Source organism: Girardinichthys multiradiatus, chromosome 4 (genome assembly GCF_021462225.1).
Source record: "Girardinichthys multiradiatus isolate DD_20200921_A chromosome 4, DD_fGirMul_XY1, whole genome shotgun sequence".
Lineage (NCBI taxonomy): Eukaryota > Metazoa > Chordata > Actinopteri > Cyprinodontiformes > Goodeidae > Girardinichthys > Girardinichthys multiradiatus.
The window spans coordinates 29,829,196-29,846,642 of NC_061797.1; the positions used below are offsets into that span (position 1 = coordinate 29,829,196).

At 40.2% G+C, this 17,447-nt stretch overlaps 1 protein-coding gene across 2 annotated transcripts in view; it reads left to right on the forward strand.

Moving 5' to 3' along the window:
• Positions 1 to 14,679, forward strand: part of furina (furin (paired basic amino acid cleaving enzyme) a) — an 86,605-nt gene extending 71,926 nt beyond the window's left edge. For both annotated transcript variants that reach the window (XM_047362704.1, XM_047362705.1), the window contains exons 10-16: positions 359 to 459; positions 1,543 to 1,646; positions 3,259 to 3,376; positions 6,638 to 6,817; positions 6,900 to 7,024; positions 7,901 to 8,023; positions 10,484 to 14,679. In XM_047362704.1, coding sequence (XP_047218660.1) covers positions 359 to 459; positions 1,543 to 1,646; positions 3,259 to 3,376; positions 6,638 to 6,817; positions 6,900 to 7,024; positions 7,901 to 8,023; positions 10,484 to 11,079 — 1,347 coding nt within the window. In that variant the 3' untranslated portion in view covers positions 11,080 to 14,679. The remainder of the gene's footprint in view (positions 1 to 358; positions 460 to 1,542; positions 1,647 to 3,258; positions 3,377 to 6,637; positions 6,818 to 6,899; positions 7,025 to 7,900; positions 8,024 to 10,483) is intronic.
• Positions 14,680 to 17,447: the final 2,768 nt, after the last annotated feature.

Below are 17,447 nucleotides of genomic sequence, written 5' to 3' on the forward strand. Positions count from 1 at the left end.
CAGTTATAGCCAGTGTTGATTGATTTAAAACATGTAAACAGAATTGCGTCATCATTTCTCCATGGTGACGTTATCGTAATGCCAGTAGTTGCCACTAAGGGTGGCACAAGCAGTTATTAGGTTTACCTTTTCACACAGACTCTGGTTGGTTTGGATAGTTTGAAGGAAATCAGCAGATGAAACCTGCTCTCTGTATTTATTTGGGTTTTCTTTATTTGGTATTAAATGCAGTTTGGTCTGACACATTTAAGTGTGAGGAAAAAGCAACAACAGAGGAAATCTGTAAGACGAGAAAAACGTTTTCGCAGCACTGTAAGAATGAAGCAGTCTTAGAAGCTGTTTTGCTTCTCTTCCTTAGATAACAACAGACCTCAAATCCAAATGTACAGACTCTCACACCGGCACCTCTGCCTCTGCCCCGCTGGCTGCTGGGATCATCGCTCTCGCCTTAGAAGCCAAGTGAGTACTTATCACCAATTTTCTGTGATTTTGGGCCTGCGTTCCTCCTGAGCTGTGTTGGCTCTTTCCAGTTCTTGCTTATTTACTCAAACTTACTTGTTTCAAATTCATCTAATGCAAGGGAAGAATAACAATGTGTACACAACAAGCTCATTAAGCTGTGTGTTCATGTTTTAGGGAACGTTTAAAACATTTTTAGTTTAAGCAAATTAGATTTCTACACAGCTTGAGTTCAAGCCCACCTGTTATCAGTTCCTGCCAAGTGGGAAGAAAACTCCTGACAGAAAAAACGTCATTAAGAATATTAGATAGATTCATACTTTTTTGTTGCTACATCTTGAAAGTCCTCATGGATTAAGTCGCTGCTGGTGTTGCCTGTTTTGCATTCATTTTAACGAGATATTTCCATTTTTTAAAATATTTCAAATATGAAGTTATTTAAGCCTCCTGCCTCATATTTAAAACTGTACAAATACCTTGGAGCACTAATCATTCTTATCTGGTCACCCAGCACTAATGGATGGTCATGAAATATGTTCAGCACAGGCGTGAATGGAAGTAATTACTCTTGCAGCAGAGTCAGATGATAGAGCAGAAAAAAACTGGATAGAAATGAATTTGATGAGAAAGGATTTATCCAAAATTACTTTGTCAAATGCCTTGATTTGAACTAAATCCACAACAAAAAGTTATAATGAATTTAAATCCTGTATAAAGTTAATGAAAGGGAGACAAATAAAGCTCAGACTGTGTTAACCCCTTTTTTGCCTGTTAAATGTTGGGGTTGTTCAGGAAAGAAGAACAGTAGAAACTCTTTGTCAGTTTTTCTTTGTTTTGCCAATGGGTAAAAATTAACCTGAAACATTTGCTGGTTTAAGATTTATTAGACTGCCTGGATACCAGGACCTCATTGTTTTAATTAGTTGTCCCACGTGCAAGGTGAAACTGTAGCAGGTATTGTCAGGTGCAACTCTTAGATGTGCTTTGGAGCCTCAGCTTGATTTATAAGCCATAGCGTGAATTAATACGTGTTAGCCTGTATGTACCTTTTTGTGGGCTAACATGCATTTCCATTTGTTCCAGTAAACGCCTCACCTGGAGGGACATGCAACACCTGGTTGTACGAACCTCCCGCCCAGCCCACCTGCTCACGAATGACTGGAGAACCAATGGAGTTGGACGCAAAGGTACAGCAACTTCATCCAAGTTCTCTATGGCCCTCTGCATAGAGAGGAGGCACAAAAAAGAATGATTTTAGCTACAATTCTCTTAAAGAGTTGAGGAATAATTGTTTAACAGTTTACAATCAACCACAAATTGTGAATCAACATTGAAAATCGACAAGGCAGTGGTTGGCCTAGGACATTTAGTCCAGCGGATGAAACCACATCAAGTTTTTTCATTTTAAATCAGCCAACAGCTTCGAACTTGCGGAAGCCATTGGCACCCAAGTATATCTATCTACTTTCCAGAGAAGTCTGCCCAGAATTGGGTTATATGGAAGAGTTTCAGACAAAAAGACATATTTTCTGACATTGGAATGAGGCTGAAAGATTCAGCTGTGCATAGAAACTTAGTAACTGGGTCCAGAAGAAAACGGCAGCAGGTGCTCTGCACTCATGAGTCAAAAATTTAAATATCTGGCTGAAGCTTCGGGCAGTTTTATCGCGTAAGAGCGGTACAGTAATGAAGATCTGGTCACGATCTCGAGGCTGATACTCGAGGCTGAGATATGCAGCAAGATACTCATCCATCATTCACTGCCATCAGGAAGGCAAAGAAGAGTTGAGAAAGCCTACATCCACAGGAAACCTGTGGGTAGCTCTGAGGGATCTTAGTAACAACATACCAGGTATGTTTCTTTAAAAACTGCAACTGGAAGAATCAGTGCTGTTTTAAGGGGTGGTTTCACCACATACTGGCATTTTTTGTTTTGTTCATTTATTGCACATTAATTGATAAAAAAAAAAAAACTTTAACACTTCCATCGTTGAAAGCATTCTTAGTCTACATCCATATGTCACAGCCTTTTCAGAGTACTGAATATCCAATACTATATACCCTTCTTGTTTATAAAGCACTTTTAAGATAAAACAATATGCTGCACAAACGGGTCAGGGAATGAAAAGGTACACTAACCCACAAGAACAGAGGAAGTTAAGAAAAAAACGTATGCAAGAATTAAAACCGATAGGACAGAGAATAATAATTCACACTGGCTTGAAAGCCATAGATTAAAAGTCAGAGATTTAAAAATAGTAAGAAAAAGGTGCAAAATCAAAGCATTCACAGTTTTAGAGCCTCAGCAGGAAAACCTCCATCTCTTCTGAGTTTTCATCACATCTTTGTAATATGTAAAAGCATCTGTTGTAGTGACATAGGGAATGAGACGGTACGTTGGAATGCAGCAGTTCAGACAGATAAAATGGAGCACAGCTAGTAAGAGGCTTAAACGCAAAATAAAAGAATCCAGTGGAGAAGCCAGGGAAAGGGTGCAACAATTAGATAAACGGGCTCTTTTTTGCATGTACCATTAAAAATTGGCTATATTTGGTTCCAGTTCTAAAAGAGAGGATGTTCTGATCTCCAGTGTCCAGTTGGACACTGGAGATCAACTAAATCTTTATGGCAAGAGAATATGTTAAAACATGACCATGGCACAAGAACAGGGAGGTTATCTCAAAACTGAAAATGTATACTTAGTTTATATTTGTCTCTAAAGCTGGACCTGGGAGAGTGGACCTTGAGGAAGCCAACATCCATGTGATTCATCTCTATTCTCCGTCTTTGTTTCTGCAGTTAGTCATTCGTATGGGTACGGTCTGCTTGATGCCAGTGCCATCGTTTCACTGGCGAAGACGTGGACGAATGTGGGGCCACAGAAAAAGTGTGTGATCTCCATTCTCAGTGAGCCGAGGTTGGTAGGCTGCACACGCACACAGATCTCACTGTGCCAAATTCATTTCAGCATTTCAGCTATTAATAAGCATACAAAATGATCCATCTAACAAAAAAACCCCAGCAAATCTTTAATAATTTGTAGTCGTAGATAAACAGACGAAAGCAAGTATAGCTGCATGTAGACTGAATTATTGTGACTTCTGTGGAGAAAAATCAGGTCTGTTCACACATGTATAGATTCTCTGATGCTGCCTGAAATAAACTAAAGTGAGGGCTGCCATGTTTTATGTGAAAACAGCAGATCTGTCACAAATCTTCACAGGTGTCTAACTGAGAAAAGAAAAGGTTTCTGAGCTGACTCATAGTTACTCAGTGAAAGGAGTAGAAAGAGACTAGTATAGTGACACACGGCACTTTGTAACTACAACTCCTGTGTAACAAAAATCCATCACAAGCCAAATGACACAATTACACTGGAGCAGATGCGGCAGGAAAAACAGTTTTGTATTTGTTACATGGTTGTTCGTTGAATCAGTCTGGTTAGTGGAGCTCCAATGTTTCATCAGCATGTGAATGAGATGTCTGTCTGATTGAGCCTTCGCGAATCATTTCAGTGATTCCTTGTGTCTTCATCTTCGTCAGCCTGGTGGCTCTCATTAAAATCTCCAATATTTGTCCACTGAAATGTTAAGTATTGTTCTTCAGCCATCTTTTTTCCGCCGCTCTTCCTGATGACACGGTTTAAACTCTGTGTGACATCCTCTGTTCATTATGCTCTCGTTGTCACTCGTCTCGCTGGGTTTGGGCTTTGTCTCTACTTTGCTGCAACGATGAGCAGATGGTTCGAGCGTCTGGGAGCTGCCGGTTATTCAGTTTACAATTTAGGTTTTTAGCTGATTCGCTTCTCAACAGTGATTTACAACGAACAATTTGGAAGAAGGAATTATTCCATTATAATTGTTAAATTCACTACATACAGGCCAAATTTCATCTGTGTTGTATCTGGTTAAGATGACTGTTTGCTCATAATCGCAAGGATTTCCTGCAGCCACAGATAGTACTTGTGTAATAGATAACTTATGTATTAAGATTTTAAAAGAGGCTTATTTATGTATTGCAGAGTAACATCAGTTTGTAGCTCTGCAATCTGAAATCTGTCATTTGGACAACTTCTGTGTTCATATTTGGAAAAAAGATTTTTAACCAAAAGGAAAATACTACTGGAACTAAATCTGTAAGCAACTGAATAAGGTTAGATTTGTTATCAGCTAGATTTCTTGCCTTCTTCATGACCTCTGAATGTGATATGAGATATGTGTTCTGTTTTTACTGAGAAGTTAACATACCTATTGCAAATAATCATGATTAAAAAGAACAATTACCTCTGAGAAAAGAGCAGGTGGATGAGCTGCAAGCTCCATTGGAGCTTTTCCACAGATGATTTATAGTCTAGAAACACCCTCCTGTTTCTCCTAGGTTACCCAGCTGCAGCATCACAAAGCTTCACATTTGATTGGCTTGGAAAATAATCATTTGTTTGCTATGATAAACCTTAGAAACCTTTTAATGGAAATATAAATGAGTTTCTGATACCGATTTCTGTCCTTCTTTGAGACCTGACCCAGAGATTTTATTTTGACTGAGTCAATTTTTTAAGACTTTTAAAACATGAAGAAGGAACAAAAAATTAACTTCAAGTATAGAATATTTGCTACTGAGTTCCTACTGATTGGTACCATTTTAACAAGATGATCATTGTTTTAAAATGCCGCCTGTCAATCCTAGTAATATTAGGACTTATTTATAGCCCTCACGTCCATTAATTGTGTAATTACTCCCGCCGGCAGAAGAGGGAGACAGAGATTTGCCTTTGAAAAATATGTCTCAAATTCTATATGATGATAGGAAAAAAAATCTGATATAGGCTGATTGGTAGACAAATAGCAGAAAAGTAAGATAATAATTATATAAATCAACCTTAGTGAGCCTTACCAGTATCCACTTTATTTATGTAGCTCTAATTTACAGCAGATATAATCTTAATTCATATGCAGTTCATTCTAGGGCTGAAACAAGTAATAGGATTAATCCAATAATAAAATAATTGTCAACTAATTTAGTAATCCAATGATTGTTAAATGGATTATACAGATTCTAAAACATGCCATTTGCTGAAAGAACAAAACACTGAGAGCTGAAAATGGGCCAAAATGGTACAAACTATATATACATTTGGCATTTAAGATGAGAAACCTTCTTTGTCTGTAAATATGCTCCATCCAGAACTCCTCCAATGGCGTAGCTTTAGCTTCACCAAGTTGAAATTCTGTGAAAGAATCTCCTATTAAACACCTTTTGCTATCTGATTATACTATGTGCTGCGGCAGACTTGGATGAATTATAAAACCCGGCATGTAGGTTAAGCATGAAACTAAAGTACATGTTTACTTATTTTCCGGTTTTAATGAACTCAACAGCTAATTGCGGGTTACAGAGCTGCATTTTATTACTCGCCTACAGCGTTTTATGTTCTGCTTCTAGTTGTCTTTTCCACTATAAAGCTGCTTTACGGGTCAAAGGTGTTTTACTGCAGCTGATCCTATAATGGAGCTTAAAGTGTGTGTATCTGCTTGGACTAAAACTGGAGGCAGGCTTTGTTTCTGAGCCAACCTGTTTAGTCGAAGAATCACTCCAACTGTTAAAAAATGTGCACATCTGTGTAGCCGAAGCCCCGTGCTGCTCTCCTCCGCCGAGTTGTTTAGGATGTGTGTAATCTCCTAAGAGGATTTGATGTGAAGGAAAGAAAAGGTGTTTGATGCTTTACCTGCCTAAGAACAGCGGTGCCACAGGTTCTGAGGCATTAATCCTCTTTTTTTCCCATTTTGTAAATAGTCTGTTGTTGTTTTTTATGCACAATGTACAGATGCTTTTTGGACATTTTCAAAATCACCCTACTCAGTTGCACATTTCATTTAATCTGAGTATGCCATTTTAATAACTGTACAGTATTTGTTCTCCAGTTAATTCTTAGTTATTTCCTTTATGGGTACCTGCATGCTTCCATTTCACTTTGCTGCTGGTACGCCTGGATTTCCCCTCTAAGGGACAATAAAGGACATTTCTATTGTATTCACCTTTCACTGTCTCCTACAGTGGTCATCTTACTCCGTTTTCTAAGATATGACAAAAGAAATGCATAATAAAAATCACCATGAAGCAAAGATAATGTTTGTTCCTGACTTAATCCGTGCCTGGGTCTGTTGTTGTCTTCTTACAGGAACATTGGCAGCCATTTGTTGATTGACAAAAGCGTGGATGCCTGCATCGGCTCAGACAGTTATGTGACTTCATTAGAGCATGTCCAGGCCCGGCTCACCCTGACCTACAACCGGAGGGGAAACCTGGCCATTCACCTCATCAGTCCTGCCGGCACACGCTCCACCCTGCTCCACCCGAGGTACCAGTGATACCAGAATATGGATGCATTCAGTAGAAGTTGATAGACTTTGTAATACTGCTGCTTGCTTGGTTTCCTGTAGGCCTCATGATTACTCATCAGAGGGTTTTAATGACTGGGCGTTCATGACCACCCACTCCTGGGACGAGAACCCCAGTGGGGTGTGGAGACTGGAGATTGAGAATGTTGCTGGTGCCAGTGACTATGGTAAAACAGCTTTCTTTTGATTTGCTCTATGTTCTCCATATAAATCCAATGCAAAATCAGATCTGCTAACTACTACTCTTTCAAAATTGTTTAACACATTGTAATCTGTTGAGGCTGCACTTACCCTAAGAGGGTCATAGTTCACTGCAAGGCGATTAGAGATCAAGTGGCTCTTCAAGCTGAGGTGTCTTTGCTCTCTTTCTGCAGTAGTTTAAACTGTGTTGCTTCCCAGCAACCAGTTTACCTGGTGATCTTTGTGTTTTGCATAACACTGAAGTGAACAACCTGTGGGCGTTTGTCTTTATACAGAAGTATATTTCTGCTTCATCTGTGGAATCCGCCTTTCATTTTTCTGCTTTAAGCTCCTTCTGAAACTTTGTTTGTCTCATCTCCTCAAGGTGCTTTAAAGTGATTGGAAGATGGCTGAGGATCGTGGGCAGGGAAGGGAACAATTTCTAGGTCACGAGTCCAAAAGGACACGAGGCAGCATCATTTATAGTAAAAAGGTGCTTTTATGTTGGGATTTGGATCTTCCGTCAACCTCAGTGCTAACCGAACAGAGCAGCTCCGTACATAACTCCATAGAAGGCCCAGAAAATAGATCTGTTACCGCCTCCTGCAGTCATCATTAGTCAGGAGTTATTTGCTGAAGTTGAACCTCTAACAATAGTTAGATTTTGTTTCTAGTGGATGTGCTCTTACTAACTGAAGTTAGACACAGAAAGGGGGCGTGCTGTTTAAAAGTGTGGCTCCTGTCGCAGAGCCATGTTTTATCAAGAGAATACAATTACCAGAATCCTCTGGGAGCGCTGGAGCATTACAGATTTTGACAGGCCTACTTCTAATTTCTGTTTTTATCCTGTCGTCTCATTTTAGGCACCCTGACCCAGTTCACCCTAGTGCTGTACGGCACCGGCTCACCATCTTCCAGCTCCTCTGAACAGTCCCAGTCCAGCAACGACAACTGCAAGACTTTGGATCTGAGCATGAAATGTATTGGTAAGAGCCGTTATCTTTCCCCCAGATTACTCCTCACACAAAGCTACCACAGTCACAGGATGGATAGAACAGATAAAGGAAGCGTGTTGGGTTTTAAGCCATGTGATGCACTTCAGCCAAACATGCCATGATGTGTGCTCAGCTGCACCTGCCTGCTTTGTGTCTCTACATCAGCCTCACTCAGATCTTCACCACACTCCTGCCAGCGTGCTGCCTTGACCTCAGCATCATAATTTTAAATGACTAGCTAACCTCTGACGAGATCAAATAGGCTTCACCTCAGGTCTCTTAACTAAACTAATTTTTAATTTAAAGCTCCTAACCAGTCGTCCTATCTGATACAAACATTGCTACAGGCGAGGTCTCAAGCTCCCACTGAGCCCAGTCTGAAGCCATCTACATGGTGACTGAGATGGAGACAGTCTGATCCCTACAGGCTGTCTGAGGGTTATGCACGCTGACACACAAGTGCTGACTGAATGCAATTATCATGCATTTGAACATCATCATCATCTCAAACAGAATGTTATGATAATTGTGTATCTCAGAAACAGAGTGCTGTATGACAGCTGAATCACAATTATATTGTTTTTTTTCCCCAGGTTGCTAAAATGCTGCAGTAGATTGTTGTCATTCTTGTGTTCAGGCCTTATTTTTGCAGCTCGGTTGCCCTCACGCTGTTAATGATTATTATAGGCAGTGGTCTGTACGTAGACCTGCTTTATATGGGAACGTCTCTGCTGTTTTTACACGCTGTACTCAGAATGCAGCAGAGTTCATCACTCAAAAGAAGAAAAGATACTGAAACCAAACAGCGCATGAATGGATATGACTGAAGACAAACAGGCTTTGTTATTTTAGATGATTTCTTTGGACTTGAGTCACAATTTTAATGGTTTTATTCGGCTTGATGAAATCATAAAATATTTAATCATGGAGGCTATAAAGTGTTGCCTGTTCTCAATCCTGGTTTTAAAAAATGCTGAAAATAAGAAACAAATGTTACCCAATCCAACGTTATCCCCTGACTTATTATGTCTAACAGCTTAAATCTCAGTTCTATTAAAAATGAATACAAGCGTTGAAATTAATTGAAAGCATTAACTAAAACCATTCATGAAGCCTAAACCTAAGATTATTTGTTAGTAAAGTTACAGAAAAGCAATTGCAGACATTTCTTTTGTAATCTAATGGCGAAGCTTCCAATTAAAAAGTATTTGTAAAGTAACCATTAAATCAAGCTGTCATGTGGACTTTTAGTCCTCTATAAAGCAGGAGCGTACTCTTACTATATACTGGAAACATCTGTAGTTTTCTACATTAATGGTTTTATTTAATTTAGACAAAACATGCAGCGACACCATATAGTAACTGTAGGCTTAAAGAAAATAAAAGCCTTTGTTTCAATAAGAGGTATGTGAACTGCAGAAATAAAAGGACCCAAATTCCTTATGTTGTCATACTGGGTTATTATTCACTATGAAGTGCAACGGCAGCACTGATTTATTTATTTTTTCAAGGTTCTGAATGCATTGGACGCGGGTCTATCCACCAATACTTACTCTTGTTTTGAACCCACGCATTGTTATTATGTCCTTTCGTACTTCTGTTTTCTACCTCTGAACAAACAGTTTTACAGTCCTGTACTTAAACTAACATATAGGAATGCAGAAATTGAATTTTATTGTATGTCATCTGAAGCTTTTTACTACACTCTGTTTCTATTTAATTCAGTTATGATAAAGTATGACAGACTGCAGGCTATGACCTCTGATGAATACTTCTGCAAGGTATTTGTTCTGGGAAATAAATTTAGCTGTTAAGTTGCGTGGTTTGGGTTTTTAAAGAGCAGAAACTAAATGAAATTGTTAGGAGCCACAGCTGGGCCGAGCATCCCTGTATACCAGAAAGTTACATCAGTTGGCTGGGCTAGTCTCTCTTGCCGAAACCCTTTACACCGTGGGTTTCCGCTTCTTTTTTCTGGTCCCTGGGTGCAGAACAATATTTATAAACAGCTTTGTTCCAGCACTTATGCAGATCTATAGCTTTGGGTGTTACATCCTGATCAAACTTTTTTTATAACCACTTCTGCTTCCAGTTTTTTGTTTATTTTCTTTAGTTCATTTTTTGTGTGTGGTGTTATATTGAAATGTGTGTGACTCATAGTTGCAGTCTATCTACGAGTGCAAATAAAGCAACTTGACTTAAAACAAATTGTTACTTAAAACTAAAATGAGTCTGTGTTTAAATTATGTATTTGGGCGTGTTACTTGTTTAAGACTAGAAGTCCATGGTTAGGACTTGAGTGAAAAGACTTGAGACTTGCAAAGCTCCATCTGGAAGTTTGATTGGAAATTTGAGCAAAATATTTTGGTTCCTTGTTTTGGGCTGCTCTGACTCATATCGGAGCGTAAATGGTGCCTGCAGCTGCTGATTTCAGCTTCTCTTTCTTCTCTGCAGAGTGCAACCCTGGCTACTACCTCTTTCAGCAGGGCTGTGTGAAAGAATGTCCCGCGGGCTTCGCAGTGGGCTCCCAGCCCCTCAACTACACGGTGGGAAACTACATCCAGCCAGCTTCCGTCCCGGCCTGCCTACCCTGCCCACCGCCCTGCATCACCTGCAGCAGCCTCAGCCCTCAGTTCTGCTTGTCCTGCCCCGATCACAGCTCCCTGGACCCAGTCTCTGGCACCTGCCTGCGGCTCAACCACTCCATGCGCGAGTCCCCGGGCAGCTTCATGGTGGGCCAGGAGGACCCTAAGCCTTCGCTTGAGCATGGCTCCCAGATGCCCGTCACCGTTGCTGTGCTCAGCTGCGTGGCCATCATCGCCACCTTTGCAGGCGTCTTCCTGCTGTTGCAGCTGCGCTCCGGCGCGCTCATCAAGCTGCCCTCTCTGGAGTCCGGTGGCAGCCTCAGCCTGAGGGGGAGCAGGGTGATTTCATACCGCGGCATCCCAACGGTTTGGGGGGATGACGGGCTGAACACTGACTCGGAAAATGAAGAGTTTGATGTCCACAACGAGAGGACTGCCTTTATCAAAACACAAAGTGCTCTTTAATGCCTTCATAAGTCCCTCCTCCTCCTGCTCTACTTTAAATTCCTCTCATCCCCATCTGTCTGACACTTCAGGGCTGTTCACTGTCCTCTCATGGTCTCTTCTGCTCATACACCCTGTTAATTTTATCCTTTCTGTCTTATCAGATCCTCATCTGCTTTTAGGAAATGCTCTCACTTTGTCGTGGGAGCCCTGATGGGAAGCTGCTGTTTGTGAAGGCTGGGGACGGCCTGAGTCTTTACTCTGTTCACACCTGGGTACATTTCTGTTTAAGTGTCTCCCTCCATCCAACCTTGGGTCACTAACGGCATCTGTTGGTGCAGAGTTCATTTTACCTCCTGCTCCTTTTTGTTACAGTAAACAACTGCTTTTCATTTTCTGTATTTCACAGTTTTTCTCCCCTTACCTTCCATTAGTCTCAGTGCAGTAGCCAGAAGAGATTTTTGAATGCGAGAATAAGCGATGATTTTGTATGCGTGTGCATTTCTGAATGAATGAGCCTGCATAATAATGGGTGTCGAGATCTGATGAGCAGTGCCGAGCGATGTGCCCTTAATGAACACGTTAAAGTGCTTCCTGTCGTTTATTGTTTTAACTGATGACAACATGACAGTAATGATAGAGGCATTCAGACCCACTTAAAAAACACTTTTTCTCTCCACATTGTGATTTGTTGACATCAGGATTTAAAATCTGTGCAGTAAAGGGCCACGTTTTAGCAGAGAGCCAGCAACGTGCATTTGAATGAAAAGCATAACAAGCAATAAGAAAAACATGTAATTTAATAGTTTAAGCTGACATCACAACAAAGAAGGAAATACCTGAAGTATCTAAAAGCTGCTCCATCATTTTCGATTCTAGCCCAATGTTTTCTGATTTGGCGAACTGCATTTCAGGACAGAAAAATATCAAGAAAACAAAAGATTAACATCTCACACACCCAGCCTTGATGTTTTATGCCTGCATCTGATGCACCCCCTCAGGATTAAGATGTGAAGCAGCCGAGGCGCCACGGCGCATGTGTGAGCCCCTCAAAGCAGCTGGCAGTTGTTGACTTACCTGTGATTGATTTCTCGACACATCAGACGCTGTAACAATACATCAAGGCTCTCCCCCGTTGTCAGAGCGAATCAGCCCCCCAAATACAAGCCTCGTGTCTTAATGAATGGTTGTGGGTTTGTGTGCGAGGATGTAAAGTATCACCTGACTCACCTGGCCTCTGAGGTGGTGGTTCCTTTTCTCCCATCTCATCTCGCAACCCCTGCTCTCCTCTTCAAATCTAAGTATTGATTAAAATCCCACGTCGACGCTCCTCAGCTCATCAGTGTCTCTGCACTCATCCTCCAATCAGAAATTCAAACAATCAAGTCGGCATACTTGGAAATTATCCTCCAAATGATACTACAGCAAAGAGATTTTATTAATATAATTTTTTTTGGAGTTTTAACAGTTTTCTTTTTTCCCTTTCTGGGCTGTAATCATATGAAATAAGCATCTCATTGTTTAATCCATTATAGCCATTTGGATTCCTCTGATTTATGTTTCCTTCCTTTCTCTCTTTGTTTAAATTTCCGCACAAAAACGCTGAGGCTTGCTGGGAAAGGTTTTCAGATGATGGCGTGCATAGAAAACTGCAGCTGCTCATCCTTTTATCTACCTCTCATATTCCACAGCAAGACTTCGTACACACTTAGAGGAGCTGGTAATTACGGAGGTGAATTTAAATGTGGGTTAGACATGGATATCTTCTCTGTGGTGATTCAGGTGAAGGGGTGTGCGTACCAAATTCATGTTTTAGAAAGAAAGGGGTGAAAGTAAATCAGAAACTCCACTTCCCTGGAAACTCATCTGTTCTTATTTTTAAATGTATTGCCTTTAAGGATCAGCATCATGCATGGTCACACGTGGGCTTTAAAACCGGTTAATGAGATTAAAGTGTTCACAAATGAAAATGGCTGGCGTTCAAGTGCTAAATCAACCTAAGATCGATAAGGGCGTTTTTGCTGTCCAGCTCTAATGAGGCGTCTCCTCCTGGAATTCACTCTTTTGTTGTTGTTTTTTCTCTTAAGTTTATGTCACTGACAATCAATTTCCTTGTCTTAAAGGCAAGACGGTGCAAAGGCACACAGACACATCGATTTTAACTTTTAATTTAACCACTGGTGTTGCAAAGCCTTCACAAGTGTTTCAGAGGTAAAGCTGAGGGATGCAAGTATATTAGTATAGATGTTGTCAAACATTGTTTAAGTCCCCTCAGATGGCTCAAATGTGAAGTCCAGCACATTTTGGTTCTCTCTGGACTGGAAGAGGGACCTGTGAGAGCGGATTTGGTGGAAAACACTCTCAAAAGCATAAAAATGTGTTACAGTTGCGAGCTTTGTGTGATATACGTCAGTGCCTACCGCCATACTTTGATTGGTCCACGCTGAGCCACGGCCTCAGACTCCAGACACAGAATCTCATCGACTCCCCCGGCTTTGTGCAAACGCAAGATAAGGCCAACAAAACAGGATCCAATTAAAATCTGAATGTTAAAGAATTATAATGAAAAACACAATTTAGTCAATGTCATGCACTTTGCATTTTCCCTTTCAGACATTTCCTCTGTAACATTTTGGAGCCCATTAGAGCTCACTGATTGATTTTCCTTCCTCTTATGTTGATGTATTCACTACAACCTGACAACTCTGAACTGATAAACTCTTTTCATTCAAAGGTTTAACTTTAAGAGAAAATCTTGGATTGCAGCAGCATTCCAGAGCTGCTGAAACCTATCAGCATCTTCCACTGCCAGAATGTGATATAAAGTACACACTAAAAAGAAATGGTTCGCTAATGGTCCCAGATAGCAGCCACCACCTTGCTGGCTTAAAGCTGTTAAATGCTGACAAAAATCAGTTATTTTTGTCTGATTATAAAGATGAAAACCATCATGTCATTTTAAGGCTTTCACTTGGAGCTTGATGTTGCTCTTGTCCTCGTTTTTAGGATGTAATCTGAAGTGATCCACGCAAACTCTGACGTAGTTGATAGGAGCAATATCTTTGGCATAACCAAAGACAATCATTTAAATGCTGTTTAATTTTAGAACGTGTCGCCTTCAGGTCGGTTCATCCCATCCGTCCTCCTGTAGCTGCGTTTAAAGTGTTTAGTTGAAACCCATCTGTGATCTTTCTGAAGGTCTGGAACGATACGTTGCCTGCTGAGCAGCTGTGGAGGGAGGAGGTAGAATGTATCCCATCGCCATGACCTTAAGGGCTGAACCAGATCTGCGTGTACATGCTTGTTAAAGTAGAAACGAAACACTTTGTGATGGAGGAGCTGTGTCAGTCCACACCTTTGACCTCCTCCCAGCTCTTCATGAGGTTCCTGACCTGTGGCTGCAAACAGTACCTTACAAATTTGTGACCTATGATTAATGTACAAGAATGACTATCCTACATGGGACATAACTCTAAAATAAGGCCTATTTTTGTACTATATGAACGGTGCAGTGTAATTTTCTTGTAATTTAAAGATGTTTTTTTCTTTTGATTTCTCCTTTTTATTTAATTGATGTCTATTATAGATTCTACTAAAAATAAAGATCTATGCAAATTTAAATGTGTCTTTACTCGTTTTGTTTAGTCAGTGCAGTGTGTCCAGGGTTCTGGTGCAGTCTGGGAAATTATGGGTTTGATTTCATGTTCTTTCTTTTGTTCGTTCTTTGCGCCCTTCCTTTTTATCCCTCCTTTTTCCTCCTGCCATATTTTTCTTACGTTCCCTGTGTCCTTCCCTGTTCCCCTTCTTTGTGTACTTCCTCCCTTTTTCCTTCTTTGTTTTTCTTCCTTCCTGCCTTCCTTCCTTGTCACCTTCCTTTATTCTTTAGTTCCTTCCATGTGTCCTTCCTTCCCTTTTTCCTTTCCCTATGCATGTCCTTCCTTCCCTCCTCCCTTCCTTCCTTCCCCCACATGACTTTCGGTGTTTTCTTCTTTGTCTCCTTTTTTGCATCTTCCCTTTCTTCTTTAGTTTCTTCTTTGTGTCTTCCTTTCTTTCCTTCTTTCTATGTCCTTTCCATATTTTCTTCTTTGTGCCTTAGCTCTCTAACCATCCTTTTTGCTTTTGTCTTTTTTCCTTCCTTGTGCCCTTGGTCTCTCCCTTTTCTGTTGTCCTTCTTTTCTTTCCTTCCTTATGCCCTTACTTTCTTTGGTTGTTTTTCAGTTTTCATATGAAAGGCCTGTCCACTATATTTCCCAGAAAACACTTTTGCTTTTTTCCATTAAAAACATGTAGAAACCCTCTGTGTTAATGTGTTGAATGGGCTTAACTGTAATAAACAAAGTGGTGACTCAGCCATTCCATGTGCATCCAGGGAATGAATATGTGCTGAAAATGGAGTTTTAGTTAAAATAAAGTTTATGCAGCAGAATAATTTAAACAAATTTAGGTGACAGTCACTGAGACAGTAAGAACTACTGCATTGGATTTGGAAAAAAAACAAAAAACTTTTAACATTTTTAAACACAATTTTTAAAATCCATTTCTGCTCCATTTTCCACTTTTATACAGTTCTGTGACAGATAGGAAACTGGAGGACTATTTTCACCAACATGTAAGTTTTTACCAGAATGTTTGGATATAGTGAACAGTTTGATTAGCAGAAGAGACTGAATTTAAGAGCAGAACAGTGCTGTGCAAAACCTTTGAACCATTTTTCATTCCTGTATTCTTTGCATCAGAGCGGCCAGAGTCTCTTCTAATGTTTTAAAGTACTGTTGATCAATATTACTCCTGGCTTTCTAAACTTCCAACCGTAGCTCCTTTTCCATGCATTTTCCGTCTATTCCCTCTACCTGATTATGACTGCTTATAAATGTGCATCTCAATAAACTGGAATATATCCTAAATTTAAATTGTTTTTCAGTAATTCAAGAAGTGAAACTCTTATATTACATAGACTCGTTACAAACAGACTGATACATTTCAAGCATTTCTTTTAATTTTGATACGACTTACAGTTAATGAAAACCTAAAATTCTGGAAATATCACAAAAAAACTAATGTTTTGATTCATAAATACAGGTCCTTCTCAAAATATTAGCATATTGTGATAAAGTTAATTATTTTCCATAATGTCATGATGAAAATTTAACATTCATATATTTTAGATTCATTGCACACCAACTGAAATATTTCAGGTCATTTATTGTCTTAATACAGATGATTGTGGCATACAGCTCATGAAAACCCAAAATTCCTATCTCACAAAATTAGCATATCATTAAAAGGGTCTCTAAACGAGCTATGAACCTAATCATCTGAATCAACGAGTTAACTCTAAACACCTGCAAAAGATTCCTGAGGCCTTTAAAACTCCCAGCCTGGTTCATCACTCAAAACCCCAATCATGGGTAAGACTGCCAACCTGACTGCTGTCCAGAAGGCCACTATTGACACCTTCAAGCAAGAGGGTAAGACACAGAAAGAAATTTCTGAACGAATAGGCTGTTCCCAGAGTGCTGTATCAAGGCACCTCAGTGGGAAGTCTGTGGGAAGGAAAAAGTGTGGCAGAAAACGCTGCACAACGAGAAGAGGTGACCGGACCCTGAGGAAGATTGTGGAGAAGGGCCGATTCCAGACCTTGGGGGACCTGCGGAAGCAGTGGACTGAGTCTGGAGTAGATACAGGTCCTTCTCAAAATATTAGCATATTGTGATAAAGTTCATTATTTTCCATAATGTCATGATGAAAATTTAACATTCATATATTTTAGATTCATTGCACACTAACTGAAATATTTCAGGTCTTTTATTGTCTTAATATGGATGATTTTGGCATACAGCTCATGAAAACCCAAAATTCCTATCTCACAAAATTAGCATATTTCATCCGACCAATAAAAGAAAAGTGTTTTTAATACAAAAAACGTCAACCTTCAAATAATCATGTACAGTTATGCACTCAATACTTGGTCGGGAATCCTTTTGCAGAAATGACTGCTTCAATGCGGCGTGGCATGGAGGCAATCAGCCTGTGGCACTGCTGAGGTCTTATGGAGGCCCAGGATGCTTCGATAGCGGCCTTTAGCTCATTCAGAGTGTTGGGTCTTGAGTCTCTCAACGTTCTCTTCACAATATCCCACAGATTCTCTATGGGGTTCAGGTCAGGAGAGTTGGCAGGCCAATTGAGCACAGTGATACCATGGTCAGTAAACCATTTACCAGTGGTTTTGGCACTGTGAGCAGGTGCCAGGTCGTGCTGAAAAATGAAATCTTCATCTCCATAAAGCTTTTCAGCAGATGGAAGCATGAAGTGCTCCAAAATTTCCTGATAGCTAGCTGCATTGACCCTGCCCTTGATAAAACACAGTGGACCCACACCAGCAGCTGACA